Raw genomic sequence first — 13907 nt, 5'->3', positions numbered from 1 at the left:
TAACACCACCAATCAGATGCCCTCGGGTTTCTTAATATAGATTTAAGGTACTTGTGGGACTTTCATAGATCGGAGAGCGGCTACTTCTGCTGAATCAAATGGGACGCCGCTTGAGTTGGTGTTAAAAAAAAAAAAAAAGGAAGAGGGGGAAGTTCATTCAAAGCACCTGAGAAAACGCTCTCATGACTGAAAACTGCGACCATCATGTGACGAGATCCTTGACACATGACATGTCGGCTTCATGTTCGAGCTCAGCTGAGTGTTACCCTTCCAGCGCCCCATTGACACTGCAGCATCTGTTACTACACTGTCACAGACCACATCAGAGAAAAGCTTACACTGATGTGTAGGCCACAGTGACAACATGTACAGGAGGGAGGGAGGGGGGGGGGGTGTTTTCCTCTCAGAAACTTAACAATCCCTAGAGTTGTGATTCATGCCTTCTTATGTAGTTGTTTCCTGCCCGTTCTTTAAGGTCAGTCTCAAAGAAGTGAAATGGAAATTTCAATAAAAATCCCTCATTACTGATCCACTCAGCCTACAGCCGCCTGAAACACAGCTGACTTACTCTCACTGGCAGTACTATTTCACACCCTGCCACTTCACTGCTCTCTGGGGTTAAGTGACTTTTCTTTCCCAGCCTTTGTCTCCTTGGTGATGCAGCTGAAAGCCCCGTCTGTAAACAGTCTCTGTGAAGAATTACCATTTAATTGTACCTGCATTTAAGAATATCTCTCTTGCTCTCGGCGGTGTCTGGTGCAAACGTCTCGTCTGCGTGCACCAAGAATTACTAGGTCAGCCGTGCGTTCAGACGGCGACGTGGCATCGAACCCGTCTCACTGCTGCTGTGCTCTTCTGTCTCCAGGTGCATGATGAACCTACTGTGCGGTAGCTTTCTAAGCTAGTCAGGTGCCGCACCATGGCCAAACCTGGGAGCGACAGAGATGGAGCCATGGTGGATAAGCAGGCGGGGAAGAAGGTAAAGATAACACCATACAGACGTTTTTTTTTCTGTGTCTAATGAACATTTAGTGATTGAAGATGCACAAAAACTTCTTTGAATTCAGAGTTGTACCTTAGGTGAAGGCAGTACAACTGGACTTGAGTTTTTGAAGACATTTCACCACTCAACCCAAGCCCAAAATTCCCCACCAGTCCTGAAGAAGCTACTTGAATGAGTGTCCAAACTTCAAGAAACTCTACAAGTCCAGTTGTCCTTCTTTTTAGCTTTTGTCTTTGGCTATATGATGAACTTCTGGACTATCTTGGCATTAAATGAGCTGAAAACAAGGTTTAGTATTCAGATCAAGTGGCATATTTTTTTGGGTTTTTCAAGCATTCAAATGGTGTCATGTTTACCGTATTCACTGGTCCAGTGATTCCCAGTCTGGGGTACGCAAAGTGACGTAGGGGGTACGCAAAAGAGTTGATGCTGAACTTACATTTAGAAACTGAAAAACTGGATAACGGGTTGTTTTCTCATTTTCTGATTCTCCACCTACATGAAAAAATCAAAAGACTGTTTTTCATGTGAGTCAAGTATGTTAATAGCTAGATTGTAGGACAACTGGCTTTGAAGCTTTGTATCAGTTTGCTGATAATGTAGCTAGCGCTAGGTCACCTACATAAGAAAGACGCCGATTCCTTGAAATGTCTGTGATTGGTGGGCAGGTGCAAATCTCCTGATGATATAGCTATACTCGCTACAGTTATTTCCCCCCCCAGAAACAAGCAAGTCTTGTTCTTGATTGGGTCTTTGAACTATGTCGTCAACAATTCTGATAACTTTCTGTCATTTGAGCTGTCAAGTCATCAGTCTGAAGTAAACTAGGTCGCCCGGCTAACCACCAAAAATGGATAACTGGTTAAAGCGGACAGATTGGCCTTCCAGAGAGACCTCAACCGCTACCACCAGTCAGCCCACAGGCGAAGCAGTGCCGGTGTGGTTAGCGAAGCTGCTAGCATAGCCACGGACAGCGATGAGGAGTCTGAAGTGCGTGTAGGGGGGTACATGGCTGGTGGTCAGATGTCTGAAGGGGTACGGGCTGTGAAAAGTTTGGGAACCACTGAACTAGTCCATGTGAAAGTCCCACTCTTGGGGGATTCACAGCCTAGTGATAGGAACTTTTCAGGAAGGTTGGTACGTTCACATGTGGTGACATGTTTCTAGCAATTTGGACTCGTCTGTCTCGGGAGAATGATTTTCCCAACTGCCTCATCCTTTTCCTACTAGGGCTGCGACTAACGGCTATTTTGATAGTCGACTAGTTATCCACTACTGGATAACAATGGCTCTTATTTAGTGTATGTGCATTTTGTCCAAAACAATCAGCATGGCCAAGACAACTGTAATGAGGGAGCCAACTGTCTTACAGAGGTGCATCTGAATCTTCCAACATGTGTTTGCTTTCGAGATGTTCATGCACAGCTGAGGTGTTGCAAGAAGTTAAACTTGCAAATCTTGCACGCGACAGTTTGTCCAGCATGAAATGTTCCCAAACTTTGGACTTTTTTGTTTCACGTTGGCGTCGCTGCAGCCCCTTCCATGTTGCTGCTTCCCCTTCTGATGTTGGTCACTAGTGCACATGTGCTGTCAACATGAATGAGTTGGGTAAAGTGTGGTGTCTCTGAGCTAGTGAACTGGCTTTGCGTGTCGTCGGATACACACACACGAAGACGTCACTGATGACCCGTCGACTACTTCATTGCGCCCCCGTGTCCCACATTTAGTGACTCTGACGTTAGCTGCTCAACTTTTAGTTCAGGTGACTCCTTTGTGGTTTTCCAGCTGGAGTGTTGGTCATGACCTGCGTCTGACGTTGTGACCACAATCTCATTAGTGTTATTTAAATGGAGCCTTTTTCTCCTGAAAATATTGGTCATACTTGTCAGAGTTTTGCTTAGTCACCGTTAGCATCCAGAAAAATGCCGCGGAGGCTGACTTATCAAGAGGCTTCCTGTTTAGTCAGAGCTTCAGTCAGCAGAACCGTAATGCTGAAAAGAGTGTTCCTTGATTTAAGCACCGCAGCGTGTAAACAAAGTCATTACCCACTTGCTGGAGCAGTTAGAGCCGAATGCTAACAGGAAGCACATCTAAGTTCAGAGCCATATACGCTCTATGCAGCTGCTCTATAGAGCTGTCATGTACATGCATGCTAGCTCTGCTGCTATTATATGAGGCTAACGTTGTGATTTGTTCATATTGATTTACCAGTACACATAAATCTGCATGGTGTTCATTAATGCCCTTTTGACATTGTTAGTATTTTGAGGACCACTTTGAATGTTTTCATGTGATGCACTAAAATGTTGTTCCTGCATGAGAAATACCACTGCGTTAGAGCAACACTACTTAATTACCCTCCTCTGCATAAATGAGAGGGACCCTTTTGTGTCTGCTTTTGTTTTTTTTTTGTTGTTTTTTTTTTTTAGGCAAAGGCACTTCACATCTTTTTGCGCTCTCGTCTACTTTCAGCGTTGCCAGACACTTTGGCTTTGCACAGCTGGCACATTGCTTCACTGAGATCAAAGAAGCACCACACTGCAGACATTTTCCTGCTGCCAGAAATGTATTTTACTGCACCAAAGTGTAGCTCGCTAAAAGTAATGTCTCAGAAAACGGCTTTGTCTGCAGATCAGAGTGCAAAAACCTGGGTAACTGAAAGACTCCGAGATAACACGGAGAATGACTGGTGTCGCTGTTTTAGTGGGTCCTCACTAAGACCGCCGTTATTCCTAAAGGATCGTCTGTGCACATGTAAAACTACTCTCAGATCAAACGGTGAATATTGCATCCATAAAAGTAATTTAGGTTCGAACATCTGATGTGTTTCTGCGAAGGGGGTGTCGTGTTTTCGGCTTAATTATGTCCAGATTTATGTAATGCAACACTTGTGCGTGTCAGACATGAAGCACGTCTCTCTGCATAGTCACGATTGTGTTCAGTTTATGTAAAAACAACTGCGATGTCTAGACAACTTTACCTTTTAAAGTTGCTTTCTGTATCATCTCTGCTTGATGTGAGATGTCCGTGTGATGTTTGAGCCCCTCATCAGTTCATTAGATGTTCATGAAATATCACAAACATGTTGTTTATGTGCGACCAACGAGCCAAAACCCCAAATACGTATCAAATCCTCACATTTGAGAAAATGCAGCAGCAAATGTTTGTGTTTTTGATCCATAAAAAATGATAAATTGATCATAAAAGTAGCTCTTGCTGTTGCTCACATAGTTGTCTGCCATTAATAAAAGTGTTAATCTGTGAAGTTCGTTACTACGAATGCTAATCTGGAGTTAATCTTCGTCAACCAGCGCGGCACCAGAGGAATAGGCTTTGTTAGACTTGTATTTTTATTTCTGTGTAAACAAAGGAAGAAACTTGCCACTCCTAATCTTTTACTCTTCACTTGGCGCACAGACTGTCGCCCCTGGGAAATACGATTTTATTGAGTCGTGTAGACAAACCTTCTGCCTGCATGACCCAAACAATATGTTGCAGAGACGCAACATGTCCTGTAATACAATCACGTGCACCATGTTGGAGTAGTGTTGTGTTTTTGTTCGAAAGTATTCCCCCGCGCGCTGAGCTCAACCCTTATCAGACTGCTTAACACAGTTTATTTGCTGCCACGGCTGCATTGTCTACACACACACACATACACAGCTTTCATTTAAAAGGCCACACCTTTACTCTGTTTGACGTGCCGGATTCATTTATTCTTTTGTTTCCTCTTCGCCTCCTGTCCCAACAGAGCAAAGACAAGTTGTCCCCTTTCACCAAAACTCCGAAGCTGGACCGGAGTGAGTTGCTGGGGAAGGAAGGGAAAGCAAAGTCTTCCATGAAGCGCAAGCTGTCCTTCACTACCAGTCCGCCCCGGACAGAGGAGCGAGACTCAGACACAGGTAAGGAGTGTTTCCCCCCCCACCCCAAGCGTTGCTCCTCCTCAGACTGCCATGCTGCTGGCTCGCTGCCATGTTTTAACGCTGCCCCCTGGTGGCCTGGTGTCAAAGATTTTCTTCAGGGGCTCGTGCAGTGGGTTAGAAACTTGTTGGGTAAGAGGGCCCCGAATCTGACCGCACGGATGAACCTGTGGCTTTAAATGTGTATTTAAAAGAAAGGAAGGAAATGAGTATGTATAAATATGAAGAACACACATATAAAGAGCAGGGCTGCTGCAAAATATTTTTTTAGAGTTGTCAACTTATTCTTTGATTAACAACTAAATAATAAACAGAACTTTTCCCATGTTAAACTATTATTCAAACATAATCATAATGACATATTTTAACATGATATCTAAGCCTAAAGAACTCATTTTTATACCTAGTAAACGTGCTGGTTACTATATTCTGTCATGAATTAGCAGACATAGAGTTATATGCTGCTGTATTATTTATCTGCTATAGGTTCCTTACACCCTCAGAGCGAAACATTAATCGAAATCCAGCTTTAAAGGAAACAAAACTTCAAAACGAACTGTAAAGCAGCGCTGCCGTGCTAGCCGTTAGCGTCTTTGTGAAGTTCTTGTCCACAACAGAACAGATGAAAACGCGACGGAAACTCCCAGACACGAATCAGACGAAAATAGTCCAAAAAACAGATCTGTCCCGTCGTCTCGGGTCGAAAAACCGTTGATTCTTTTCTGTTGAGGTGCTCGCTCTCATCGGATGCGCGACAGAGGTGGGCGGTTTCATTTTTAATAAGCAAGCGTTTTAAAGAATTTTTTTGATAACTGCGTTTGTGTGTTTCTGTCACTTTTTTGTCATTCTTTGATGTAAAAACTGTGACACATCTACGTGCACCACACAAATCGACAGATGAGTCGTCGTACACTTAATATATAGCTTAACTTTCTCTCATGAAAGTAATAGTTGAGGGAACTAGCCCGGGCGATACCGAACTGATACCGTAGCTTATTTTGACTGATTAATCCCCAAATAGAGGCATATTCATAAAACCTTGTGATTTCCTTCACTTCTAAAAATACGTGACCTGCAAACCGCTGATTTAAGATTGGACTCTCCTCCTACTCTTTGAACTTTGCTGACCGTATACAGCCTCCCAGTAAATGTCACTCAAGTGCTCAGCTTTACATTATAGTCACCCTAATCTCACTATCCCACTTGTGTAAACACGCTGCTCTACTCCCGTCATTTAGTTGAACGTTTAACCGTATGTTTACGTCGGACTGGAGACTTAAAAACAGGTTAGAGCATCGTACGGGCACGGTTTGAATAAATAGAAGACTACTCGAGGTCCTTGCAGATTGAACCCCCCTCAACTTGATGGTTTTCGCTGTGTGGTCCTGCCTCCTTCTAACAGATGAGAGCCCTCAAATTTCCATCAATCACTAAGTTTAATTTACGTTGCGCAGGTTGTAAAGCTAAACTAGCTCGGAGGGGAGGGTGGCTCCCCCCCCTCCCCTCCTCCCAGTGCCTCTCGGGTCCTGTGTTGCGCAGCCCGTAGGAAGAAGTAACGACTCCGCTGACCTCCTCAGATCTCAGATCTTCTCTCCCGTGTTGCCATGACTCATAATCTGTGCGTTGGAGAGCGATTGTGCCCGTCTGTGTTTGAGTACATGTGAAATAAAGGAGGGTGTGAACGTGAGCGAGAGAGAGAGAGAGAGAGAGCGTTAATGCAGTGCTTTCCCACCCTTCCACCCCCCTCCCTCCTTGCTCTCCCCTCCCTCCCTCCTCTCCCCCTCCCCTCCCCTCCCTCCCCGTCCTCTCTGCTTTGCACTGTAGATGACTCAGACCCAGGCCAGTCGAGTGAGACCTGGGGAGAGAGATTAGTGCCTCCCTGCAGGATATATGCAGGTAATCGCTGCAGCCCGATCCTCAGCCCCCGTGTCCTCTTCAAGTCACGTCGTCACCCACTTTTTTTTTTTTTTGGCGCTACTACTACTACTACCGCTGTAAACACACATACACACATGCACTCGTGTGTGTTTCCTTCGCCTTGCATCCTCCCCTCTATTACAGCTCACGCATGTCTGTGTTTAGTAACGACCAACCGACCGACGGAGACGGGGAGGGGAGGGGGCCCGAGGAGAACCGTCTGCACTTGGCTGGCTTTACGAGAATGCTGTCTTTTCTTTTGTCCTCCTTTATATATATATATTTTTTTTATTCTTCCCAACCTCATGCTTGTCATCTGTTTCTCTGCGTGCTCAACAGATACAAGGGGAGGAGGAAAACGTGTCACTGTGACGATCAAATTGTTGTTTTCTTCGATTTTTTTCTCCCAAAAAAAAAATAATCTTTACTCGGTTCTGTTGCAGATAAAGATGGACCAGACAAGAAGAAGGTGAAAAGGGAGGCTGGGGGCAAGAAGTCCCAGGCGTCCAACCTTTTGTTTGGGTATCCGCTGTCGGAGCGCAAACAGATGGCTCTCCTAATGCAGATGACTGCCAACAGTCCAGGTTTGTGTACCTGCCCTCTTAGTTTAATCACATCCTCTGTATCTCCCTGATTGTATGTGCTGTAGGATGACTCATGCCTCTGAGCATTTCAACAAGTATAGTCTCAAATATTTCTGTTTTTTTTTGTTGTTTGTGTGTGATGCTGTTCTGTTGCCTCAGAGTAGCTGCACCTGCAGTTATCAGTCTTCACTAGTTCTTTGCAAGATTTCCAGATTGATTTATTAAATACCAGCTGAAACATGCATATAAACAGATTCCCTGTAAAACCAGACACGTCTGTCTAGTCCATTGTTCATCTTGGGAAGTAATTATCTCACTCTGCTATGGCTTTCGCTTCAGGAATCGATTTATTTCTTTTTCTTTTTCCCCTCTCTCTCTCTCTCTGCCTGTGTCCAGACTCTACACCCAGTCACCCCTCGCAAACGACCCCCGTGCAGAAGAAAGTCCCCAGCAGCGCAGCGTCTCGGCAGAAGGACAAGGTCAACAAGAGGAACGAGCGAGGGGAGACTCCCCTTCACATGGCCGCCATCCGGGGAGATGCCAAGCAAGTTAAAGAGCTCATTAGTCTGGGGGCTGACGTCAATGTCAAAGACTTTGCAGGTACACGAGATGATTTCAGAGGCAACGTTTCACCGTGAGATGACACTACGAACGGTAGTGTTTGAGAAAATGTCTGGTTTGAAATTGTATCGCTTGCTGTCCTCTCCAGGTTGGACCCCGCTTCATGAAGCCTGTAATCTTGGTTACTACGACGTGGCCAAGGTCTTAATAGCAGCAGGCGCAGAGGTGAATACGCAAGGTCTGGACGACGACACGCCACTACACGATGCTTCCAGCAGCGGGCACAAAGATGTAAGAGCTCACCTTGATGTTTGTTGATAACAAGGTCTTAAAAAGTAAACTGCTCTTAGAAGATTTAGATCTCTGCACACGTCTGGGATGTCAGAAGCTGTCAGTTGTAGTTACAGTAATAATCAATGATGAGTACAGACTGTTCAGTGAAGTCCAGGTAGTACCTTCTCATTCAAAATAAAACACCACAAGACATATTTTAAACAAAATCACCTTCGAGAATGTTTTATTTCTATTGCTCGTGCATTATTACATTCACAATTGTTTATTGATCCAAATATAAATTCTCCAAAGCCTTTTTAACAGAGTACAGGATCAGTTATGAGCACAACGTTAAACAACGTTATTGGAGTTCTGTTGCTTTTTGATGTTTACATTTAACAATCACGATGCATCTTTATTTCCTTCGCTATATTTCCGGTAGATTGTGAAACTCTTGCTTCGTCACGGAGGCAACGCTTTCCAAGCCAACAAGCGCGGGGAGCGCTCCGGTCGACGTGGCCGACTCTCAGGAGCTGGAGCAGCTGTTAAAGGGAGAGGTGGCGCTGTCGGACCCAGACGACAGCTCCTCAGGTACGCAGACGACGCTGCTGTGTTTGGCTCTCGCCCTTTAGTATAACGTCATGCACCCATCAGGCATAACGTTACGACCGCCTTCCTAATATTGTGTAGATCTCCCTTGTGCCCACAAAATAGTCATCAGAGAATGGACATGGGTGTCCTGTGGTGTCCTGTGGTGTCTGGCAACAGGATGTTGTTAGTGGGGGGCATTTTGGGTCCTGTGAGTGGAGGGGATCATCCCACAGATACTTGATCAGTTTGGGATGTAGTGAATTTGGAGGCCAGTTTGCCTGTGTCAGGGTGCATCATGCTGCCATCAAGTGTCTGTGTGGTGGGGGTGCCTGGTCTGGTCTAGGTGGGTGCTACATGTCTAGACATCCTGGCATTCATTCAACATCCACATGAATGAATGCCAGGTCCAAAAGTTTCCCAGCAGAACATTGAATTGTCACAAGATGGTCAATGTTATTTACTTCTCCTGTCAGTGGTCATAATGTTATGCCTGATCTGTGTATATGTCCACTATAAATGGAAAAGATGGACTTTTTGACATCTTCTCTGGCATGACAGTGAATGTTCTTCATTGCCTTTCATTGTGTTGTGTTTTATATTCATACTCATGTTTATCTCTCCTTAGAATCTGAAGACCCACCATCCGTCAATCCATCCAGCGTGGATGACAACATGGAAGACTCCGACACTGAAAAGGACTCGGACGGCAAACCGACCACGAAAGCGTCGTCGTCCGTGCCAGGCCTGGACGAGTACGAGTTCAAGGACGAGGAAGAGGAGGAGGACCTCAGCAAAGCCCTGAACGACAGACACATCCTCAGGAGGGAACTGCGGCAGCGGGAGAAGGAGGACAAGGACAGGAATCATGTGGCAGGAAAGCAGAGCGGCAAAGGGGATTCCTCCTCCAAGTCCAAAAAGCAGAAAACGGCCCGCGTCCACTGCAGCTCGGACACGTCCAGCGACGAAATGGAGAGCCTCTCGGAAAAAAGGAACTCGCCCACCTGCTCTCAGAGCTCGGAGAGCCTCAAGCCGGACACGAGGTCGAGGAAGGACAGCGCCGAGCAGAAGGACAAGGGCAAAGTTAAGAGGAAGAGCAAGAGCCAGAATAAAAACAAGGAAAACCAAGAGGACGGGAAAGAGAACAGCAAAACCCTGGTCCTGTCTCTTGCAACCGTGTCCGAGAGCACGGACAAGGGTCGAGAGGAAGACTCCTTCAAGATGTCTTTCAGTCCTAAAGACGACTCCTCCGTCCACCTCTTCCATTTGTCATCTATCAAATCTCCTAAACTGAACCACAGCCTGACGGACAAACAGACGCCACTCAAACAGGAAAATACTAAGATGTGCGTTTCCATCAGCGACGCCTCGTGTCCGGTGGACAAATACAACCACTACACAGACGCAGACTACTGCACAGAAGGGTCCAGCACCAAGGGGTGCAAGCACAAGGAGAAGAGCAAACATCAGCAGAAAGACGTGGACGGAGACGACGGCCATTCGAGCCCCTACAAAGACAGCAGCATAGGAAACAGTGTCACGGACAGCAGTGACGGTGCCTTACGGAAGACGGATTTAGACGGCAAAGTGGTGAAGAAGCATAAGCTCAAACACAAGGAGAAGGACAAACACCGGAGGGAGTACGAGGCAGAGCGGAGCCGCCACAGGCAGAAGGAGGCCAGGAAAGACGGCCACAGGAATTTGGAGTTTGACAGAGAGTTCTGGAAAGAGAATTTTTTCAAGAGCGATGAGACGGACGAGCCTCTGCCAGTGAAAAAGGAAGGTGAAGACAACAGCTCTCTTCAGAAGCCCGCCGAATCCTCCCCCGTCAAAGATGAGAGGAACGCAAAGGAGAAACACTCGAGCAGCAAGGAGAAGAGGCAGCGGGAGGAGCGGGAGAAAGACAAGGCTGTGAAGAAGGAGCGGAAAGAGGAGAAGGTAAAGGATTCAAAGCCGAGCGAGCGTGACGAGAGAGCGGACGGCTACGGCTCAGGGCGGATTCCTGAGGAGTCGCTGCAGAGCAACAGCGTGAAAGAGGAGGCAGAAGAGAAGCCCCTAAGTGGGATCACAGCTGATCAAGAACAGCTGGAGCCCTCTGAAAAGGGTTCACGCGAGAAAACTGACAAGAGGCTCCCTGGAAAGGAGAAGGATTCTGAAAAAATGGAGAGGAGGCATCTTGACAAGGAGAAAAAGATTAAAACCGAGCACTCTGACAAAGGCGAACCGCAGAACTCAGTGGATCGTTGGAAGGAGAAGGAGAGAACGGCAGGCGTTTCTTCTCTCTCGCCTGGAGATAAAAGCTACAAAGAGAATGAAAAACTCAAATCTTTGACCACAACAAAAAAGCACGAAGACGGCAGGAAAAATAAAGATAAGTTTGAAAAGCGGTCCGATAGGGAGAGGCAGGACAGGGAGTACGGTGCCGGGGATCACAGAGAAAAGGATCGCACAAACTCTGATAGGAAAGGAAAACCTCTGGAGAAGACCACGGATCACAGTAAATCCGATCGCTCCAAAGACAAGGACTGCGACAGGAAAAAGAGAGATAAGATAAAAGATGGCGCTCTTTCCTCCAGCTCCAACCTGAAATTACTTCTGGAGGAGAAGAAGGGCTATCTGTCCGAGAACAGCAAGTCCTTATCTACAAAATCAAAGGAGGAAGTCGTGAGGACGCCGGAGAAGGATCGCGACAGACGAGACCGCGACAGAGACCCGGACCGACACAAAGATAAGGACCGACACAAAGACCGCTCTCAGCAGACCAAGCTCGGCAAGGCCAAAGAGACGGACGCAGACAAGGCCAAATCGAAAGCCCCTCCGGCGGCGCGGGACGCCAAACCAAAAGAAAAGCGGCTGGTGAACGACGACCTGATGCAGACCAGCTTCGAGCGCATGCTCAGCCTCAAGGACCAAGAGATCGAGCAGTGGCATCGGAAACACCTGGAAAAAATCAAACAGAAAGAGCGGGAAAGGCTGAAGCAGCGGCCCCTGGCAGATCCAGGGAAGTCCAAGCCGAAAGACAGAACGAAATCTGAACCGTGCTTGAGTAAGGAGCTGATTCGCTCAAAGAGCTCTGAGGGATCTGATGCCCACAGATTAGATAAACCCCTGAAGGACGGCACTAGTCCCAGAACAATGTCTCTGGACGGGAAGAGTCTACCGTCTATCAGCGCAAAGGTCATGTCAGCCGTGGAAAACTGCCTGACCAGGTCACCCCGACCAGAGGCCGAGCGCTGTGGCCTCATGTCCAGGTCCGTGTCTCTCGTCTCTGTCGCTAGCTCGGAGGATTCATGTCAGGCCACGACGTTAACACCCAAAAACGTTGAATACGACTCCGACATGAACCCGGACGCCTCGGACTCCCAGCCGGCATTCCTCCAGTCTTCCCTCGTCATTCAAGCCACCAGGTCGCCGTCTGTTCACGATAAAGATTGCAACAGTCTTCCAGATGTTCCGCAGAGTAATCGGACGCCGGTGTCTGGCAGACACGAATCTCCTTACCTCAAGGCTATCCTGGACGAGGATGCCAACTCGTCGACTGATGGTAAAGTGGTTGAAAATCTGCCAAAATCCGGCGTGACTACGACCGCGGGAGAAGAGGCGAGAACAAAGGAAACCGTGGAACCTGAGGAGAGCCTCGGCGGTCAGCAATATTCAAATTCGGTTGCGGATTCAGTCACGGAGAAGGAAGGGAGCGCTGCCGGATGCCCGGCGACACAGCTGTTAAACAAAGATCTTCCGAGTATAAACGTGACACTTCCACCGTGCAGTCTCTCGCAGAGCAGCAGCGATCAGAAACCTCCTCCTATCTCTGATCCTCCTGTTGTGAAAGACGTCCAGAGTCTCGATGAGAGCTCACAGGCAGAATCCAGTAACGCAGAATCTGAGCAACCATCGGTATCTACGGTTTCTTCAGCCGCTGAGCAGCAGAGAGAACCACTCCTGCCCTCCGGTGCCGAGAACCAGCAGCAGACAGAACCATGTACCGCACAGGACTCTGAGCAGACAGACAAACACGTGGAGAGCGATGACCGACCAGAACAAGAGAATATGGAGACGGCTTCAGAAAACCTGAGGACAGAAGGGGTGGGAGCTCCTGAACCGTCCACCAGCTCGCACATTCCCAGCTCCACCGCAGCGGAGTCCCTGCCAGGTGTTGGCAAACCTAACGAGTCCAGATGTTTTCAGGAGGATATGGATGTAGATTACGACGACTCCAAGAACTCCAGGCCCGACGGTGACGCCGCATGTGTCGACGCTCCGATGGAGAAGGACGGCGTGCCCTCTGCAAGCCCCGAACACAAAGCTGAAGAGATGACCGACGTGCCGCAGAGCTCAGAGAGCACCAGTGGTGCTGCCGTCTCTCTCACAGGTTCATCCGACGAAGGCAGCTTGAGTACAGAATCTGAAACCAAAGCAGAGCCCCACACGGAGCAGATGGACGTGACGTCCGCCGACGAGAAACCAGAGTACGTGTCGGCTACAGACGAGCAGAGTCAAAGCACCGTCCAGCCGACATCGTCTCAGAGCGACTGCAGCGGCAGCAGCAGCGGCAGCAGCAGCGGCAGCAGCAGCAGCACCGCCTCGGGGAGTTCCTCCCCACAGTCTGGAGACCGGGAGTCCGACTCCTCTGGCGCCAGGCTCAAGGTTCGCTCCGGAGACGAGGAGGTGGACGTGCACGTGCCCCACCCGCGCAAGAGGAAGATGCCGAAGTTGCCGTCGGCCTCCCAGCCGTGCCCCGCGACTCAGCAGGAGAAGGAGAGGGGCCAGCAGTCTCTGGCAGCTATCGTGGACTCGGTGAAGCTGGAGGAGATCCAGCCCTACCAGACGGAGAGGGCCAACCCCTACTACGAGTTCCTGCACATCCGGAAGAAGATCGAGGAGAAGCGCAAAGTGCTGTGCAGCGTCACCCCTCAGCCGCCGCAGTATTACGACGAATATGTGACCTTCAATGGATCCTACCTCCTGGACGGGAACCCACTCAGCAAACTCTGTATACCAACAGTGAGTCATCATCGTTATTATTTATTATTATTATTCAAATTCTTAAAAGAACAGTCT

At 48.0% G+C, this 13907-nt stretch overlaps 1 protein-coding gene across 1 annotated transcript in view; it reads left to right on the top strand.

Moving 5' to 3' along the window:
* The window catches only part of ankrd12 (ankyrin repeat domain 12), a 34313-nt gene that overhangs the window by 18251 nt on the left and 2155 nt on the right, over positions 1-13907 (top strand). The window contains 9 exon segments of the mRNA XM_084547326.1: positions 866-979; positions 4755-4905; positions 6748-6819; positions 7284-7424; positions 7821-8024; positions 8134-8276; positions 8701-8763; positions 8765-8849; positions 9475-13850. Of these exon segments, the coding sequence (XP_084403452.1) occupies positions 920-979; positions 4755-4905; positions 6748-6819; positions 7284-7424; positions 7821-8024; positions 8134-8276; positions 8701-8763; positions 8765-8849; positions 9475-13850 (5295 nt within the window). The 5' untranslated portion in view covers positions 866-919.

The sequence above is a fragment of the Chelon labrosus genome (genome assembly GCF_963514085.1).
Source record: "Chelon labrosus genome assembly, chromosome: 6".
In the NCBI taxonomy this organism is placed as follows: Eukaryota; Metazoa; Chordata; class Actinopteri; order Mugiliformes; family Mugilidae; genus Chelon; species Chelon labrosus.
This window is presented reverse-complemented; position numbering and strand designations above follow the sequence as displayed.